The 15,024-nt window shown below is 39.7% G+C and overlaps 4 protein-coding genes across 4 annotated transcripts; 3 read left to right on the top strand and 1 right to left on the bottom strand.

Annotated features, from left to right (window-relative positions):
* The first annotated feature begins 779 nt into the window (after positions 1 to 779).
* Positions 780 to 3,116, top strand: LOC119074336 (probable RNA-binding protein CG14230). Its single transcript, XM_037180427.1, has 6 exons — positions 780 to 1,075; positions 1,146 to 1,453; positions 1,511 to 1,693; positions 1,918 to 2,288; positions 2,357 to 2,850; positions 2,908 to 3,116. The coding sequence occupies exons 1-6, from the start codon at positions 889 to 891 to the stop codon at positions 3,087 to 3,089; spliced, it is 1,725 nt and encodes a 574-aa protein (XP_037036322.1). The 5' UTR covers positions 780 to 888; the 3' UTR covers positions 3,090 to 3,116.
* A 1,137-nt stretch (positions 3,117 to 4,253) lies between these two features.
* LOC119074344 (torsin-like protein) lies at positions 4,254 to 5,907 on the bottom strand. The gene is made up of 5 exons (XM_037180437.1): positions 5,588 to 5,907; positions 5,251 to 5,519; positions 4,843 to 5,143; positions 4,527 to 4,674; positions 4,254 to 4,464 (listed from the first exon to the last, which is right to left on the bottom strand). The coding sequence occupies exons 1-5, from the start codon at positions 5,808 to 5,810 to the stop codon at positions 4,359 to 4,361; spliced, it is 1,047 nt and encodes a 348-aa protein (XP_037036332.1). The 5' UTR covers positions 5,811 to 5,907; the 3' UTR covers positions 4,254 to 4,358.
* A 120-nt stretch (positions 5,908 to 6,027) lies between these two features.
* On the top strand, positions 6,028 to 6,894 carry LOC119074354 (mitochondrial import inner membrane translocase subunit TIM14). The gene is made up of 3 exons (XM_037180458.1): positions 6,028 to 6,327; positions 6,394 to 6,630; positions 6,692 to 6,894. Exons 1-3 carry the CDS (start codon positions 6,325 to 6,327, stop codon positions 6,803 to 6,805), a joined length of 354 nt encoding a protein of 117 aa, XP_037036353.1. The 5' UTR covers positions 6,028 to 6,324; the 3' UTR covers positions 6,806 to 6,894.
* Positions 6,895 to 8,976: 2,082 nt separating this feature from the next.
* Positions 8,977 to 11,506, top strand: LOC119074355 (single-pass membrane and coiled-coil domain-containing protein 4 homolog). Its single transcript, XM_037180460.1, has 2 exons — positions 8,977 to 9,160; positions 11,075 to 11,506. Exon 2 carries the CDS (start codon positions 11,080 to 11,082, stop codon positions 11,248 to 11,250), a length of 171 nt encoding a protein of 56 aa, XP_037036355.1. The 5' UTR covers positions 8,977 to 9,160; positions 11,075 to 11,079; the 3' UTR covers positions 11,251 to 11,506.
* The last annotated feature ends 3,518 nt before the right edge of the window (positions 11,507 to 15,024 follow it).

The raw sequence follows: 15,024 nt of genomic DNA on the forward strand, positions 1-15,024 counted from the left end.
TATTCAAATTTTACGTTGAAAACAATTAGATTTAATTTTTCCGATAATTGAGTTCGATTTTGAAAATAGTAAATTTTTAATATTAATATTTAATTTTGATTATTAAAGTAATCAATTGTGTCTATTAAAGTAATAATTTTTTAATATTAATATTAAATTTTGATTACTAAAATAATAAAATTTGAAAATTTAAATAAGCAAATTTTACTACTGAGATATGCAGGTGGTTCTGTTTTCTGAGTGATGGCTCTGCGCTGGCCCGGCCGGGCATATTCGTTAGTGTCAAACCCTGTTTTTTCAGCAACTACTTCAAACTGTTAAGCATAACGTTGAAAATATCGAATGAACTGACTGCTTAAGCGGCTTAAGCCATCGAGAAATGATCCTCTCACTTCTAGGAGGTGCAATGAGTACATCTATGCTAACTAGTCTTATCATTCATTACATATAAATAGAGCCAAACTCTATGATCGCACCGCCAGTGGTCAAACGAGAGATCTATTTACTTGTGTTTCACAAAATGTTGTGCCTATCACAAAACAGATGGTCTAGGTTTCTAAGCAATTTTGTGTTTTTGAAGAAAGTTAGAGATGCACATCAGATTCGGTTATATTACCTCCGCCCATATAATCTACCTTGCATTTTCCCTACATAAAGGTCTATTCAGAACCAAGTAAACATCGGGCTTCCTTATGCAGGCGGCTGATTATCACAGTCATTACACGAGTGTCATAGAACTGTTCGAACTGTTATACATTCGCACATGGCTCTGAAATGTCAATGTCAAAACTTTAAAACACATCGTGCTTTTGTTGCTGTTCAATTGGAGTACAAAAACATTGAGTAAACTTGACATTCGTGAAGTGAATTACCACAATCATTACAACAATGACCAGAATTTTCGTTGGTAATTTACCGACGGATATCGTCGAGAAGGATGTGGAAAATGAATTTGCGTCATACGGAACCGTTAACAAAGTCGAAGTGAAACATAAACGAGATCCGCTGTCCAATGACATCATGTCAACATTTGCCTTCGTTACGATCATCATAACGGACAGTCTTCTCAATCAATGTAACTAATTTCGCACGATTGTCACATGTCGCCAACTACAACGGCACCAAATATATATTTCTTCATTCAGGTTTGGAAGAGTTTAAAAACGAAAAGTTTCGCGGCCGATTTCTGACGGTCTCGGTGGCCCGGGAAAGTTTTATGGAAAAACTGAAACGAGAACGAGAAGAGTCAACGCAACGGCCATTGGAAACCGATAAATTGCCAGTCAATCCGAAGCCCATCGTTGTCAAAAATCCGTTTCGGCCGACTGTCCAGAACAGAACTGTGCGAACATTCGACTCTGATAACGTCGAGCCGAACACTAGTGTTACATCGACCATCGATCCGGAAGACTGCATCAAGAGAAAATCGAAATTGTTCACCGAAAATGGAAAGGTTAGGACGGCACCCGGTTGATACACAGGAAGTGCTGTCATTCCGATTGTTTTTCAGATTAAAATTCCATCGTTCAACGAGGTCGGTAATGCGGCAGTGCAGACGGCGACGAAGATTGAACGGAAAGTGTTTGATGAGAAATCAGAAAAAGCTGACAGGAAACGGGTGGAGTCTCTGATCAATATGAAGAACACGTACAATCAGCAGAAGAAGACGGTGCAGGAAGCGTTGGCCAACTTGGTAAGTTGAGATGCATTTTAGAGTTGCCAGTAACCTGTCAAGGGTAGAAGGTTTTGCTGCTCTTACAGTCAGTGCATCCATGACAGCTCTTACAGTCAGTGCATCCATGGCAGCTCTTACAGTCAGTGCATCCATGACAGCTCTTACAGTCAGTGCATCCATTGCACCCGTGGAAAGTGGAGATTCATAGTCACGTTTAATCATATTTGATTTCTGTTGTCCAGGGACCGGCAACAAACAAGAAAATCATTTTCGAAGAACCCGCAACTGAGATTGGCACGAAGCCACCGAAGAAATCCCAACCATTGTTCGACCAGGATGCCGATGACGACGACGATTTTGATTATGCGAAGAGTTTCGAAATGAAAAAGCAGTACGAAGGTGAGAGTGGAGCCCGTCTGCAAAAGCTTCAGTCTAGATTCCAGAACGATCAGCGATTCAAAATGAACGAAAACTTTCTGGACGAGAACGACGATGCGAACGAAGCGGAAGAAGTTGTGGAAGCTACCGATTCACCTTCGGACGAACGAAAGTGGCAATACGACATGTTGGAAAGTGTCATGGGGAAGAAACTGCAATCGGAGGCCAAGAAGAAGTAAATTTGAAATGAGAACACGCCCCCTCCATTGAATGTGTCCACTTCTAAACTCAAGTTCATTACAGATCCGACAATCTGATGCTGCGATATGATCCAACGAAAAACGACCACGAGAAATACGAAAAAGCTGCAAAGAGAAAGAGTCGCAACCGTGAAACCGACGCGGCACCAACGAAACAACAGAAATTGGAAGATGACAGCGGCGCATTCCAAGTATCCAAAGAGCAATTTTTCAATGTGACAAATCAACTGACTTCGGCACTGAAACCAACGTCTGAGGGATTCAGTCTACTTTCCATGTTCGGACGGGATAATGACATCGTCGACACGAAGCCCAAGAATCCGTACCAAGAAATTACCTTGTCGAAAGGTCAACAAAATATTCTACTAAACAGCAGTTCCGCCTTCCACGATGACTCGTCCGATGAGGATTCAGTGATCGGTAAAACGGAAAGTAGGTCGACGAACGAACCGAAGCAAAAGAATGCAAAGAAGAATTCTAAGGCGGAAATTTGGCACGAACCGTTTTTCATCTTCGGCAGTGATGTACGATTACAAGGTAAAGTTTCCACTTCCGTTGCTGGAGATTTCGTTTAACAAAATTTCTGAATTCCAGATGGACTCTCATTCTTCTTACCAAATTCGACGGGTGGTACTGGTGCGGAAGACTTCGAAAATAAGCAAAAAGAAATGCGAACGATTATCAAGAGGAAGATCAAGAAATCGATAAAACGTGTGCTACCGCGCGGTGCTAAGCCAAATAAAAGATTTGGAAGGCTTGTGAGGGATGTGGCCTAATAAATGTGTCGACAGTCTCGATGGAAATTTGAAATTTTATTTGAAGGAGAGCGACAAGTCAACGGGCTGCCGATAAAAGAAAAACCTTTGCCGTCCGAGTACTATTGAAGTGATATGTTAGTTCTTCATGGTCAACCGTCTTCTCAATTCTGGAACTTTGGGATTTTGAAGGATTTTTGAGATTTTTTTTGGGTATTTTTCTGGACTTTTGCTATTATTGAGGTAGGAGCATGTTGGTGCTCAATATTTTAGAACTCCTTATGGTCCACCATCTTCTCAGTTCTAGAATTCAAGGAATTTGACGGAATTTTGATAGTAGGTTGATTCTTAAGATGCCTGAATAGATTTAGGGTACCAAGTAGCCCAGTTCACGTCAAAAAAATGTGTGCAAAACTTTCAGCAGAATGTCGTTTCCGTTTCTTTTTCCAATAATAAACAATTTCCTAGAACATCAAAATCAATAAAAAAAATGTTTAGAGGTCGCGCAATGCCTTCGAAGTTTACATGTAAACGCATAGCAACCTCTAAACATTTTTTTATTCATTTTGATGTTCTAGGAAATTGTTTATTATTGGAAAAAGAAACGGAAACGACATTCTGCTGAAAGTTTTGCACACATTTTTTTGACGTGAACTGGGCTAGTACCAAGTGATTTTTTACTAATTTTCCATTTATTTGAAGGGTACTTCGTACGGGTTGTCATAATTGCGCTGTGTTCAATTCATAAGATGAACTGTTTCTGCAGGGTAGTTAAGCAGGCAATAGAGCTACTCACTTAGGATTACGGACACAATAGGTTTACGGGTCGTATGCGATTCAGTTGCCGCTTTTTTGGAATTATTTTCAAAGTTCCGAAGGTTACGCCACTTCTCATGGTCCATCTTCTCAGATATAGAGCTTTAGGATTTTGAAGAATTTCTGAGGTTTTTTTGAGTTCTCTTCTGGACGTGTGGTATTATGAAGGAATTAGCATGTTGGTTCACAAAATTCTCGTACTCTTCATGGTTCACCATCTTCTCATTTCTAGAATTTGGATGGATTTTAAGGGTTTTTTGGTGTTCTCCTCCGTTTTTTTTGGAATTGTTATGATGGCAAAAAATTGGTTCCTAAGACCGAAGTGTCCTATCGTTCTCTGCTCATTTCTTCCGTTAAAAGACTGTTTACTTGTAAAACTAAGATCTTCGCAAAAAACGCACAACAATTCACTTAAATTTTCTAAACACTCGAGGCACCCGGCACGGATTCGATAGATCTAGTACTTCACAGAATTCATTTATATTTGTCCGCATAAATGGCCACTTTTTTGGTGAGCCTCTTACATCCGGAAGTTGAGTAGAGCTTCTTGTAGTACGTCACATAGTTGTTGCTTATCTCTCTGCAATTACGAATTTCTGGGTAACAGACGTTCACCGTCTCAAACTCAAACCAAAAACTTACTCAATGTCATCGTGTGTTGGTCTGTCAACGCCGAACCGCATAAAATCCGATAGAATGCACCTTTCGATGTGACGCTTCTCCAGTGGCAGAAACGGTATGAAATGATCAATTAGGTTGGCTTCAATTATGCTGGTCTTGCGTAGTCCACCTGTGAGCGAGAATTTCGTTTAAAATTATTTTCGAATAAAATGTCAGGTCGACGTGACGTCACAAATTTTGACCTTGAACCTGGTCTTGAATTGTGTCAACTTCAGATGGCGTGAAACCTGATCCGTTCTCAGCTTTACATTTCTGCCAAAGAAGGTCTAATACATACCAACAATGTTGTAGGCGGCCAACTCTGCAATCTTTTCGAAATGATACAGTTGGGTCTCCTCCCGCAACATGCCATTTCCGGTTATTTCCAGCAGCTTGTCGGTTATTTCCGTTCCACCAGCATTTGACAGGAAGATGAATGTTGCGTGCCGCAAATTTACGCCATCGACATTGTGATGATGATCGAGAAGTGAGGTCAAAGCCTCGAAAACTCCGGAAGGAATTTTATCCACCTCGTCGAATATGAAGAGGGAGCGTGGACAGATTTTGATTGCATCCACCACAGCTGACCTTAGGGTTAACTGTGAAAGAATAAGTGGCGTAAGTACAGCAAGAACCGAGTATAGTCGCCACAAACATCTCTCTCTCTCTCTCTCTCTCTCTGAACTTTGTCCACTGCGACACTCACCCGGTAATAATTCACATCGGATTCCATTGGAAAATCCGTTCTTCCCATGAACCTTCGGATAAAACTACTGTTCGTACCATCCCTGTACAAATGCTTAGCAATATGATCGGCGACATAATTCTTTCCGGTTCCCGGCGTACCATGGAAACTTAACACCAACGGCTTCGTTGACTTATCTAATCCAGTGTAGTGCGATCGCAACGCAGACACCAGCTGTTTGTGCACAATGTGCTGACCGAAAACGTTTGCTTCAAGATCGAGCGATAGTTCTGAGTGGAAGGAATGAAATGTTAGAGGTTTACTGTTGAATGCGTTCATTCACCATCCATCCATTCACCTGTCATATCAGCTGGAATATGTGCATCGATGCAACATTCTGTGAATTTGCATACCGTTAGCTCTTTCACTACGTCCCGTTTGTACAGTGCAGATAGAACTGCTCCGCCAGCAATTACACTGAGCGAAATAGGGTCGAGCAAACTATGCGCAACATTGCAAAACGTCAAAATTGTCAACGAGGAAAGGATGAGACGAACAGAAGAGCGAGGCTTGCAAGGCATCGTTTGAATTAGTATCCAAAAAAAGTAAACAAAAATAAGGAGCAGAAATTATGTCAACATTGCGCTAAACAGACTCTGACAGTTCTAACCGGTATATGTCAAACTGTTCGAATCGAAAGCCATCTTTCGATGACAGCCGTCAAACTTTTTTGACATTCACATTTTACTCGAAGAAAGTGATACCAATGCCGGTAGGACACTTCAATTCGTACGGCAACACTGCTGGAATAACCGCATGCGGCATCGCTGAGATTTTGTTTTGGTAAAACGTAAAACGTGAATGTCAAACGAGTTGTGCGGAGTACTTTTGTCACCCGAGGAAAAACAAATCCAAACTTTATCGGTTCCGTTACAGCAATTTATTTCCCCAAAATTGGTGACGGTGCCACAACCGTCCCGCAAAAAACACTTCGTCAGAATTTAAATTTCGTTTACGTAACACATCGATCATCGATCATCTGCTGAATTTCATCATTTCGGGCAGATTTTGCACCACAGGATATACAACAGCACAATGGTAGGTCCTAGTTGGTAGGCTGACCGTTGATTGTCATCTCAAATCAAACTGCAATTTATCCACCAGAGTTCGGTCATTCTCACCGGTCTCGGTCTAGCCGCAATCGGTTTCGGCGGACGATACGTAATGCGAACGATGCCACAAATGTCTCAGAAAGTTGCCGAAGCAATGAAGTCCCTACCAAAATTCGATGCTGAATCAATGGCCTCGTCCAAGTACTATAAGGGAGGATTCGACCAGAAAATGAACAAACGAGAGGCGGCGTTGATTTTGGGTGTCAGTCCGTCAGCGTCGAAGGGCAAGGTAATTTTGTCCGAAATTATTGTACTGGATAACCGAGCACTGACTTTCGGCACTTTCACAGGTGAAAGACGCTCACAAAAAGGTCATGCTGCTGAATCATCCCGATCGGGGAGGATCACCGTACCTTGCATCGAAAATCAATGAAGCCAAGGACTTTATGGATAATGCGAAATGATTGGATGCCGTTGAATGGCTATGTAAATATGTTTCAGTGGAAAGCGCTCGATGAAGGTCGCAATAAATTAGTGATTTTGTTCAATTGTATACCGTCTTTCGTCTAGCTTACCAATCGAGACAAGTTTCAGCGCAAAATTTGTGTTAAAGTTTTAAGTTCTTAAAACTTCCCACTTTAGTTAGAAGGCGCTAGTAGCACTCAAAGAGCTAAAGTGCCCGAACGAACATTTTTGGACATAGCTAGTGAAACAATACGGATTTGTCCTGATACTTTTGAATCGATGACAAAATGTTCACTTCAACTACTTCAAATATACTAAGAAATGACATCCAATGAACGTCAACACAAGGTATGGTCGAATGTCAAACTTTATTAATAAAATTGTTGTATTGCTTGGTCAGTAATTCAACCTTGACAAAGTGTTGTATTGCTTTGACTTGACCAAAATTGTTGAAAAAATTTCTTTTATTCAACGAAGGGCGAACGAAACGTGTTACCGTTTACAATTCGTGACGAAACGTTTTACCGTTTACAATCATAATGCGGACGAACAACAGGACCAAACAATGCTGATTTCGGCGTATCACGCCATCATCAGACGTTTCGTTCGCCCTTCGTTGAATAAAAGAAATTTTTTCAATAATTTTGGTCAAGTCAAAGCACTACAACAGTCAATGTCAAACTTTGTATGGAGCGGAGGATATAGCGATTTCATTTAAACAAACTCACCTCTCATGAGAGTCGCCATGTCCTCTGGTTTGTATGAACAGACCATACCTGGTTTGTACATTCATCGATGACATCAGCCACTAAAGTACCCATGGCTTACGATTAAATGATTACAAAAGATTTTTGACAGCGCAGGCGAGAAAGTAGTCATTTCCTCACCTTTGCTGAAACTTTGTGAGCATTTTTTGTGATAACGAAGAGACACTTCAATTGCGAATATTGATCTGTAGAACGATATAGTTGGTCCAGAATTACCGAAGTAACAGCCAAGATGGTACTTTTTTAACACAGACGATTACAGCGTCATCTTTTTGTTGTTTTGTAATTAGGAAATATAATTTGCAGATCAGGCGTAGTTCAACGAAAATTTAGGATTTTTGTTTTCTTAAATCGGACTAAGAATGGATTTTTCAATAGGCTGTGAGGAAAATGCGTTTTCTTGACGACGTTCCGAATGACATTTCTAGTCCCGTGGGGAGAAAATAGAACTTTTCTCATTCGAACTGTCACTTTGTTTACGTTTTCGAAAATGGTATGATGAACTGATGAGGTCGTTTCGTGGAGAAAAACGGCAAACATACCATTCACGCATGAAAAACGTTGTGTTCACCTCTGGGAGAAATAGGAACTTCGAGTGAAATTACGGATCTCAATGGTAGTAGTAGTCATTTTTTCAGCATTTGTTGAGAATAACGTTGTGTGACATCGAGAAAAAAGTACTAATTTTAACTCTCTCGGGTGACAGCAACACACTCGAAATGAAATTTCCATTTTTTTTTCTTGGTGAACAAGAGTGTCATTTACATGACAAGAAATAAAACGTTGAAAAGTAGAGTTTTTGTGTGAACTTTGTTGACGCGAGTCGAAGCTGAGGTCAAAAAAACAAACGAAAACTAGACTTTTCACCTTTTCCCGAGTGTTGTAATGGAAAATTCATGCTGCGATTTCCCGAGCAAATTATCTTGTGATGTAATGTAATGTAATGATCAATTTTCGACCCTAGGGAAATGAAAAACATGTAAAGTTTATGAATTTCTTTGAATATCAACGGTACAATGAATTGTGTAAAGCACTTTTCAGTTTTCGACGTTATCTTGGACTACAGCGCCATCTGTCACTAGAAAACTTGAAGCAATGGTCCAAAATATTTGTCTGAGCAAAGCTTTGGTCTGAGTGGTCTGAGTCCATCTTATACAATATTCGATCAAAAAAATGATTTTAACAACCCGAAATGATAAAGACCCTCCAACAGAAAAAACGACCAGCTGGAAAATACTACTTCCTAATGGACAAAAAAAAAACCCAAAGGGCGCATAGTAATATTGGTCTGATTCGCCCATATAGCCAGTGCGGCACTGGAAGCAGTGATAACAGTCGATGATATTCCATAACACACCTTTCATAAAAACTATTATCCATTCCATCATTATACCATAACTTACCACGCAACGCATACATTATACAAACAAAAAACTCATCTTTTTTGATGACACGTCAGTTTGACGTTTTCATTTCAGTCTCGGAACTTCGCATACGTGTTTGGTGTGTTATCATTTCCTTTTGGGTTGATTTTTCAGTTTTTTGTTTTTAATTATTATTTTTTTCCTCATTCAGTTTAATCTGCTGGTAAGTCAATATCTGCATTGAATGAAAATTTATTGAGAATCGTATTTTCGGTGCAACATGCTAAGTTAACATTCACATCGGATCGATGTGGTGTGTAAACGATGTTCGATTTATTATTAGGACTCGAATATATAAGTTCCACTGTAGAAATACGGTACTAAACATATCAAGTCAATTTTGTCAATCTCTGCAGTAATTTTGGTTTCATCCGCTCAATTTTTAGATATAACCCATCCATCCAGTCACTATTAGAGGTGGTGGTTAAACGATTGATAGTGTAGGGTGCTCGCTTGAGCTACTGCTTTGTAAGAAGTTAACAAAGATTAATCAGAGACTTATAGCTCGGTACAGTCGTTAAATGTTGGTTTCGATGTAGAATCACACTATCAATGCCATGAGATGCTGGAAACTCGTTCTTGTGGAAGCTAGTTGTTAGATCCTTCCAACAAATAACTGGCTAGATTCTTCCTCAGTGGCACATCTCACAAGACTAAACTTTCAGCCTTCTGCAAATCGAGATTTTCTACTAAGGCCTGAGGGATTCTTTTGAAAAACATCCTACCGAAATCGGACGCACTTTCCAGTTGACTTTTTGTTATGTGCTTAGAATAGTAGTCGACCCAAGAAGCCAAAACCACTTTCAAAAAAAAATCTTCGAAGCTTGTGTGGCTAGTGGGAGGTGGTCAAAAACCAAAAACTTGCACTTTTCTTGCAAAAATTTCTCCAGTTACACGAGCCGTAGAGGGTCGTGTGGGATGTCATTAGAAAGGTAATCACAATAGAGACTTATTGGGTGTAAAACTCATTGACACTGAAATATGTGCAGTTAAAGTTTTCAACCGAAGACTTACACTGTTCTTACTGAAATTTCTCGAGGTACACTGAGAAAAAAGATTACGTCTGACACGTATAAAGTGTGGTAAGGTAGTTATACACCAGTCACGTATGCATACTTACACACGACACGTACTTCCATACATAGTCACTGTATAATATACGATGACTAACGTAAGAAACGTGACACACGTATTTTATACAAGACGTATGTATAACAATACGTGTCGTACGTTAGCACGCATACGTGTCTGGCGTATAACTTCCTTACCCCACTGTATACGTGTCAGACGTAATCTTTTTTCTCATCAGTGTGCACAAAACATACATGGTCGTTTGGGGTATCATTATTGAAACGTAATTTTATGTACTTTTGGGTTAAATAGGGTCTTATGGGGTTTGGATGCATATGCGATGAAATATGGGCGTTAGACATTTTAACTTCTATTTCGTTGTTAATGCATCCAAACCCCATAAGACCCTATTTGGGCCAAAAGCACATAAAATTACCTTTCAAATGACACCCTACACGACCACGTACGTCTTGTGTACCGTGAAGAATTTCTGTAAGAACAGTGTAAGTCTTCGGTAGAAAACTTCAACTGTACTTATTTCAGTGTCAATGAGTTTAAAACCCAATAAGTCCCTATTCGGCTCAATAGTACATGTGATTACCTTTCTAATGACACTCCACACGACCCTGTACGGCTCGTGTAACTGGAGAAATTTTTGTAAGAAAAGTGCAAGTTTTCGGTTTTTGATCACCTTTCACCAGCCAGACAAATTTAGAAGAATTTTTTTGAAAGTGGTTTTGGCTTCTAGGGTCGAACTTCTTTCTAGGCACATATAAAAAAGTTCACTGGAAAATGCACCCGATTTCGGTAGGCGGTTTTTCAAAAGAATCCCTGTATGCGCTTTAACTGGGGGTAGCGCCAAATTGTGTATCAATACTATAATTTTTGATGGCTTTGTTGGTAGGATCTCGAAGTAGTGTCAGTTCTCACTAGTTTAACCAAATCAAATAATGAAAAAAAACGAAAAATTTCTAAAAAAAACATTTGGTTCACGATTCGATTTCAGCAACAATGGCACGTCAATTGAAAGGAAAGCCGACCAAAACGTACAAACAGAAAAAGGAACGACGAGAGGAGAATCGTAAAATTCAAGAGCAATTGACCACTATCGTTCTGCCTATTGTCGGTGTGCTAGTGGCTGTTTTGGTTACATACGTTTTTTTCGCTTCGAGACCATCATAGAGATCCGATGATCTCGCGATCCCACATATTGACAATCGAATTTATTAATGGATGATCGATATATCTATGCAAGCGTTAAGATAAATATTGAACATAGTCTACACGGCCGGTCTATGTTTTTAATATCATAAATGGTCGTTTTCCGTCTATAAATAATTTAAAGAAAAATTAATTAATTAAAATGTAAATGCAACTTAAGAGAGTAATTATTTCCTGTTTCAATTTGAAATTGTGTACAAAATGGAATGTTATTTAGTGTTTTATTGAAATAAAAATTTATTGGATTCGTCAGAGTGTAAGTAGCGTTTTGTCTTATTATTCTGCCTTTGAATGTACAGCCGAGAAATGCGTTTTTTATCTTATCTGGTTCTTCTGCGTTGAATAAATTCTACAGAACCAATGACTGCCTGGAGTACAACAAACTTACCTTCACGTGCGATTGTATTTAGAGGTAAAGGTGTTCGTTCAGAAATATTGCAGTTTATAATGCATTATATTATCAACGACGCGAATATATGATATGTGTCTTTGAGGGCCATAGTTAGTGAAACAATAGCTATGGAACAAATCCACACCTTACGGTGAATCCGTGAATTAGGTATGGTTTCCACTCAACAAAAAGCACTCCGTGAGATAGTGAGGTATCAAAAATAAAACAAGAATAGACCGGCTATAAGCCTAGTGAGGTCTTTTTTCTTTCTCTCAATTTTCTCACTTCTCGAGATACCAACTACCAAATACGTGAGTTACAAATAGGCAAGCAGGAAGAATAGTTTCTTCAGTCGATATCCAGCTGTTGAACAGTAAACATCGCCACCATCGTTCTATCAGTTTCGTAGTCAACTACCAAACTCAACTATTCAACAGCCATTTTGGTATTCAACTACCAGTTTGGTAGTCAACTACCAAATTCTCGAATTATAAATAGGCAAGCAGCCTAAATAATTTCATCAATCGGTGTGCAGCTCTCAAACAGTTAACATCTCTACCCGCGTGTGAAAATTCACCCTATCCGCGGTATCCTAGATACCGGGAAATCGTTTGGCAAAAATTACAGATACCGGGAAATAAAACCACTGCCGAACAAACCCACCGGGAAATGTATGTACCGGGAAGTTCCCTTTAGCTTTTTGGCTACCGGGAAATTTTGACTCGGATACCGGGAAGAAAACATCATTTCCACACGCGTCTCTACCACCTCTCTATCAGTATGGTAGTCAACTACCAGTTTGGTAGTCAACTACCAGTTTGGTAGTCAACTACCAGTTTGGTAGTCAACTACCAGTTTGGTAGTCAACTACCAGTTTGGTAGTCAACTACCAAAAATTCAAGCTTTAAATAGGCAAGCAGGCAGAATAATTTTGTCAGTCGGTGCGCAGCTCTCGAATAGTAAACATCTATGCGAAAATTACGTTTGGTAGTCAATTATAATATTGTCAGTCAGCTACCAACTACCAAATTTTCGAATTGCAATGCTAACTATGAGCGATCGGTTATCAGATAACAAATAATTATTATTTGCCTGGTGTTGATTTGCTCATAGTGACATTGCATTATCAAATAATATGTTCCAAAATTTTCATAAAGTTGGAACACCCGACAGACAGACAGAGAGACAGACAGACAGACAAAGTGTCCACAATAGGGTATTTTTTCCTAAAAGACCTAAAAATTGTCGCCCACACATCGGCAAATTTCAATGACAGCTGCCATATAGAGCCCAATTTTTTATTAAGTAATTTGCACATTACAGCGCCAAAATTTGTTTGATGCACTGTCCATTTCCAGTACTCTATTCAATTCAATTATCTCTCAAATGAAACAAAAACTAGCAAAATCGGATGAGATTTACTCGATTTATGTGCAAAAAACACTTAGGGCCGAGTAGCGGCCTTAGACCAAGGGCCCAAATTTGAAACTTTTTTCGCCATCATTCTATTCGGCATTCAATTATCTCTCAAATGAAACAAAAACTAGCAAAATCGGATGAGATTTACTCGATTTATGTGCAAAAAACACTTAGGGCCGAGTAGCGGCCTTAGTCCAAGAGAGCAAATTTGAAACTTTTTTCGCCACGTTCTTTTCAGTATTCAATTACCTTCCATAAAAAACTAAATCTAGCAAAATCGGATGAGATTTACTCCATTTATGTGCAAAAAACACTTAGGGCCGAGTAACGACCTTTGGGCCCTCCCAACAAGCCCGCGTTGCATCCTACACAAAAACAATGTTCAGCAACTTTGCTCTACTCGTCAATACCTTTCATTTGTTATATCACAAGCAGCTATTGCGTGCGTATTTCGGTAGATATCATCGAAAGACTGAAAAACACCTATAGGGCCCTAGCTCTGGAAGGGCCGACCCTACCATGTCCATTTTCGAACTTCTTCTTCTTCTTCTTTTTCAGCCTGTTTCTATCCACTGCTGGATGTAGGCCTCTCCAACTTCTTTCCATTTCGTACGATCCATTGCCATTTGCTGCCAGTTTGTACCTGCAATATTCTTAATTCCGTTTGTCCATCTCTCTGGTGGTCTACCTATAGCTCGTCTTTTATATGGTCGCCAGTTCATGATCTTTTTGGTCCAACGTTCGTCTGTCCTTCTTGCAATATGTCCCGCCCAGCTCCATTTCAGAGATGCTATTCTTTCCATGACATCAACGACCCTGGTTTGTTGTCGAATCCATTGATTCGTCATTCTGTCTCTGAGTGTTATTCCAAGCATACTCCGTTCCATGGCTCTTTGTGTCACTCTCAATTTATCTTCGGATGCTTTTGTTAAAGTTAACGTTTCCGCTCCATAAGTGAGCACTGGAAGGACACAAGTGTCGAAAACTTTACGTTTCAGACAATTATTCATTTTGCTTTTGAAAATTAGTCTGAGTTTTCCGAACGCTGCCCATGCAAGACCAATCCTACGTCTTATTTCTGCAGTTTGGTTGTCCAGACCTAACTTCAGTTTATGTCCTAGATATACATAGCTGTCGACTCGTTCAATGACAGTGTCACCAATTTTGATTTCTCTATCGTCCCCGATGTTGGTCATGACTTTTGTTTTCGATAAGTTCATCTTGAGGCCAACTTTGCTCGCCTCTTCACTTAACTGTTGTAGCATAAGCTGAGCCTGACCTAGATTCGCTGCTATCGGTACAATGTCATCAGCGAAGCGGAGATTGCTCAGGTACTCTCCATTTATCTTTAATCCCATTTTACTCCAGTTTAACTTCCTAAAAATACTCTGCAGAATCGCCGTGAATAATTTCGGTGAAATGGTGTCACCCTGCCTTACACCTCGGCCAATTCTGAATTTCTCCGTGCTCTTATGAAGTTTTATACATGAAGTAGCATTTTTGTACACATATCGAATTGTGTTGGAGTACCTTGAGTCTACTCTACATTCGTCTAATGCGTCCAATATCGACCATGTTTCCACTGAATCGAAAGCTTTTTCGAAGTCTATGAATAGCAAGACTATGTCGATGTTGTATTCACGACACTTCTCAATAAGCGTTCTCATCACCTGCAAATGGTCGTTTGTGCTGAAACCAGATCTGAAAGCAGCTTGTTCAACAGGTTGGTAGAAGTCGAACTTGTTAGTGTTCCTCTTCGTAATGATTTTCATAAACAACTTGTAGAGTGTTGACAATAGGCTTATGGGTCGGTAATTTTCCAGCTTTGTTATGTCTCCTTTTTTATGCAGCAATGTAATTACCGCATTTTCCCAGGCTTCTGGTACTTCTTCCCATTGGAGACATTGATTAAACAAAGCCGTGAT

This window comes from Bradysia coprophila, unplaced genomic scaffold, assembly GCF_014529535.1.
Source record: "Bradysia coprophila strain Holo2 unplaced genomic scaffold, BU_Bcop_v1 contig_151, whole genome shotgun sequence".
NCBI classification, from domain to species: Eukaryota; Metazoa; Arthropoda; class Insecta; order Diptera; family Sciaridae; genus Bradysia; species Bradysia coprophila.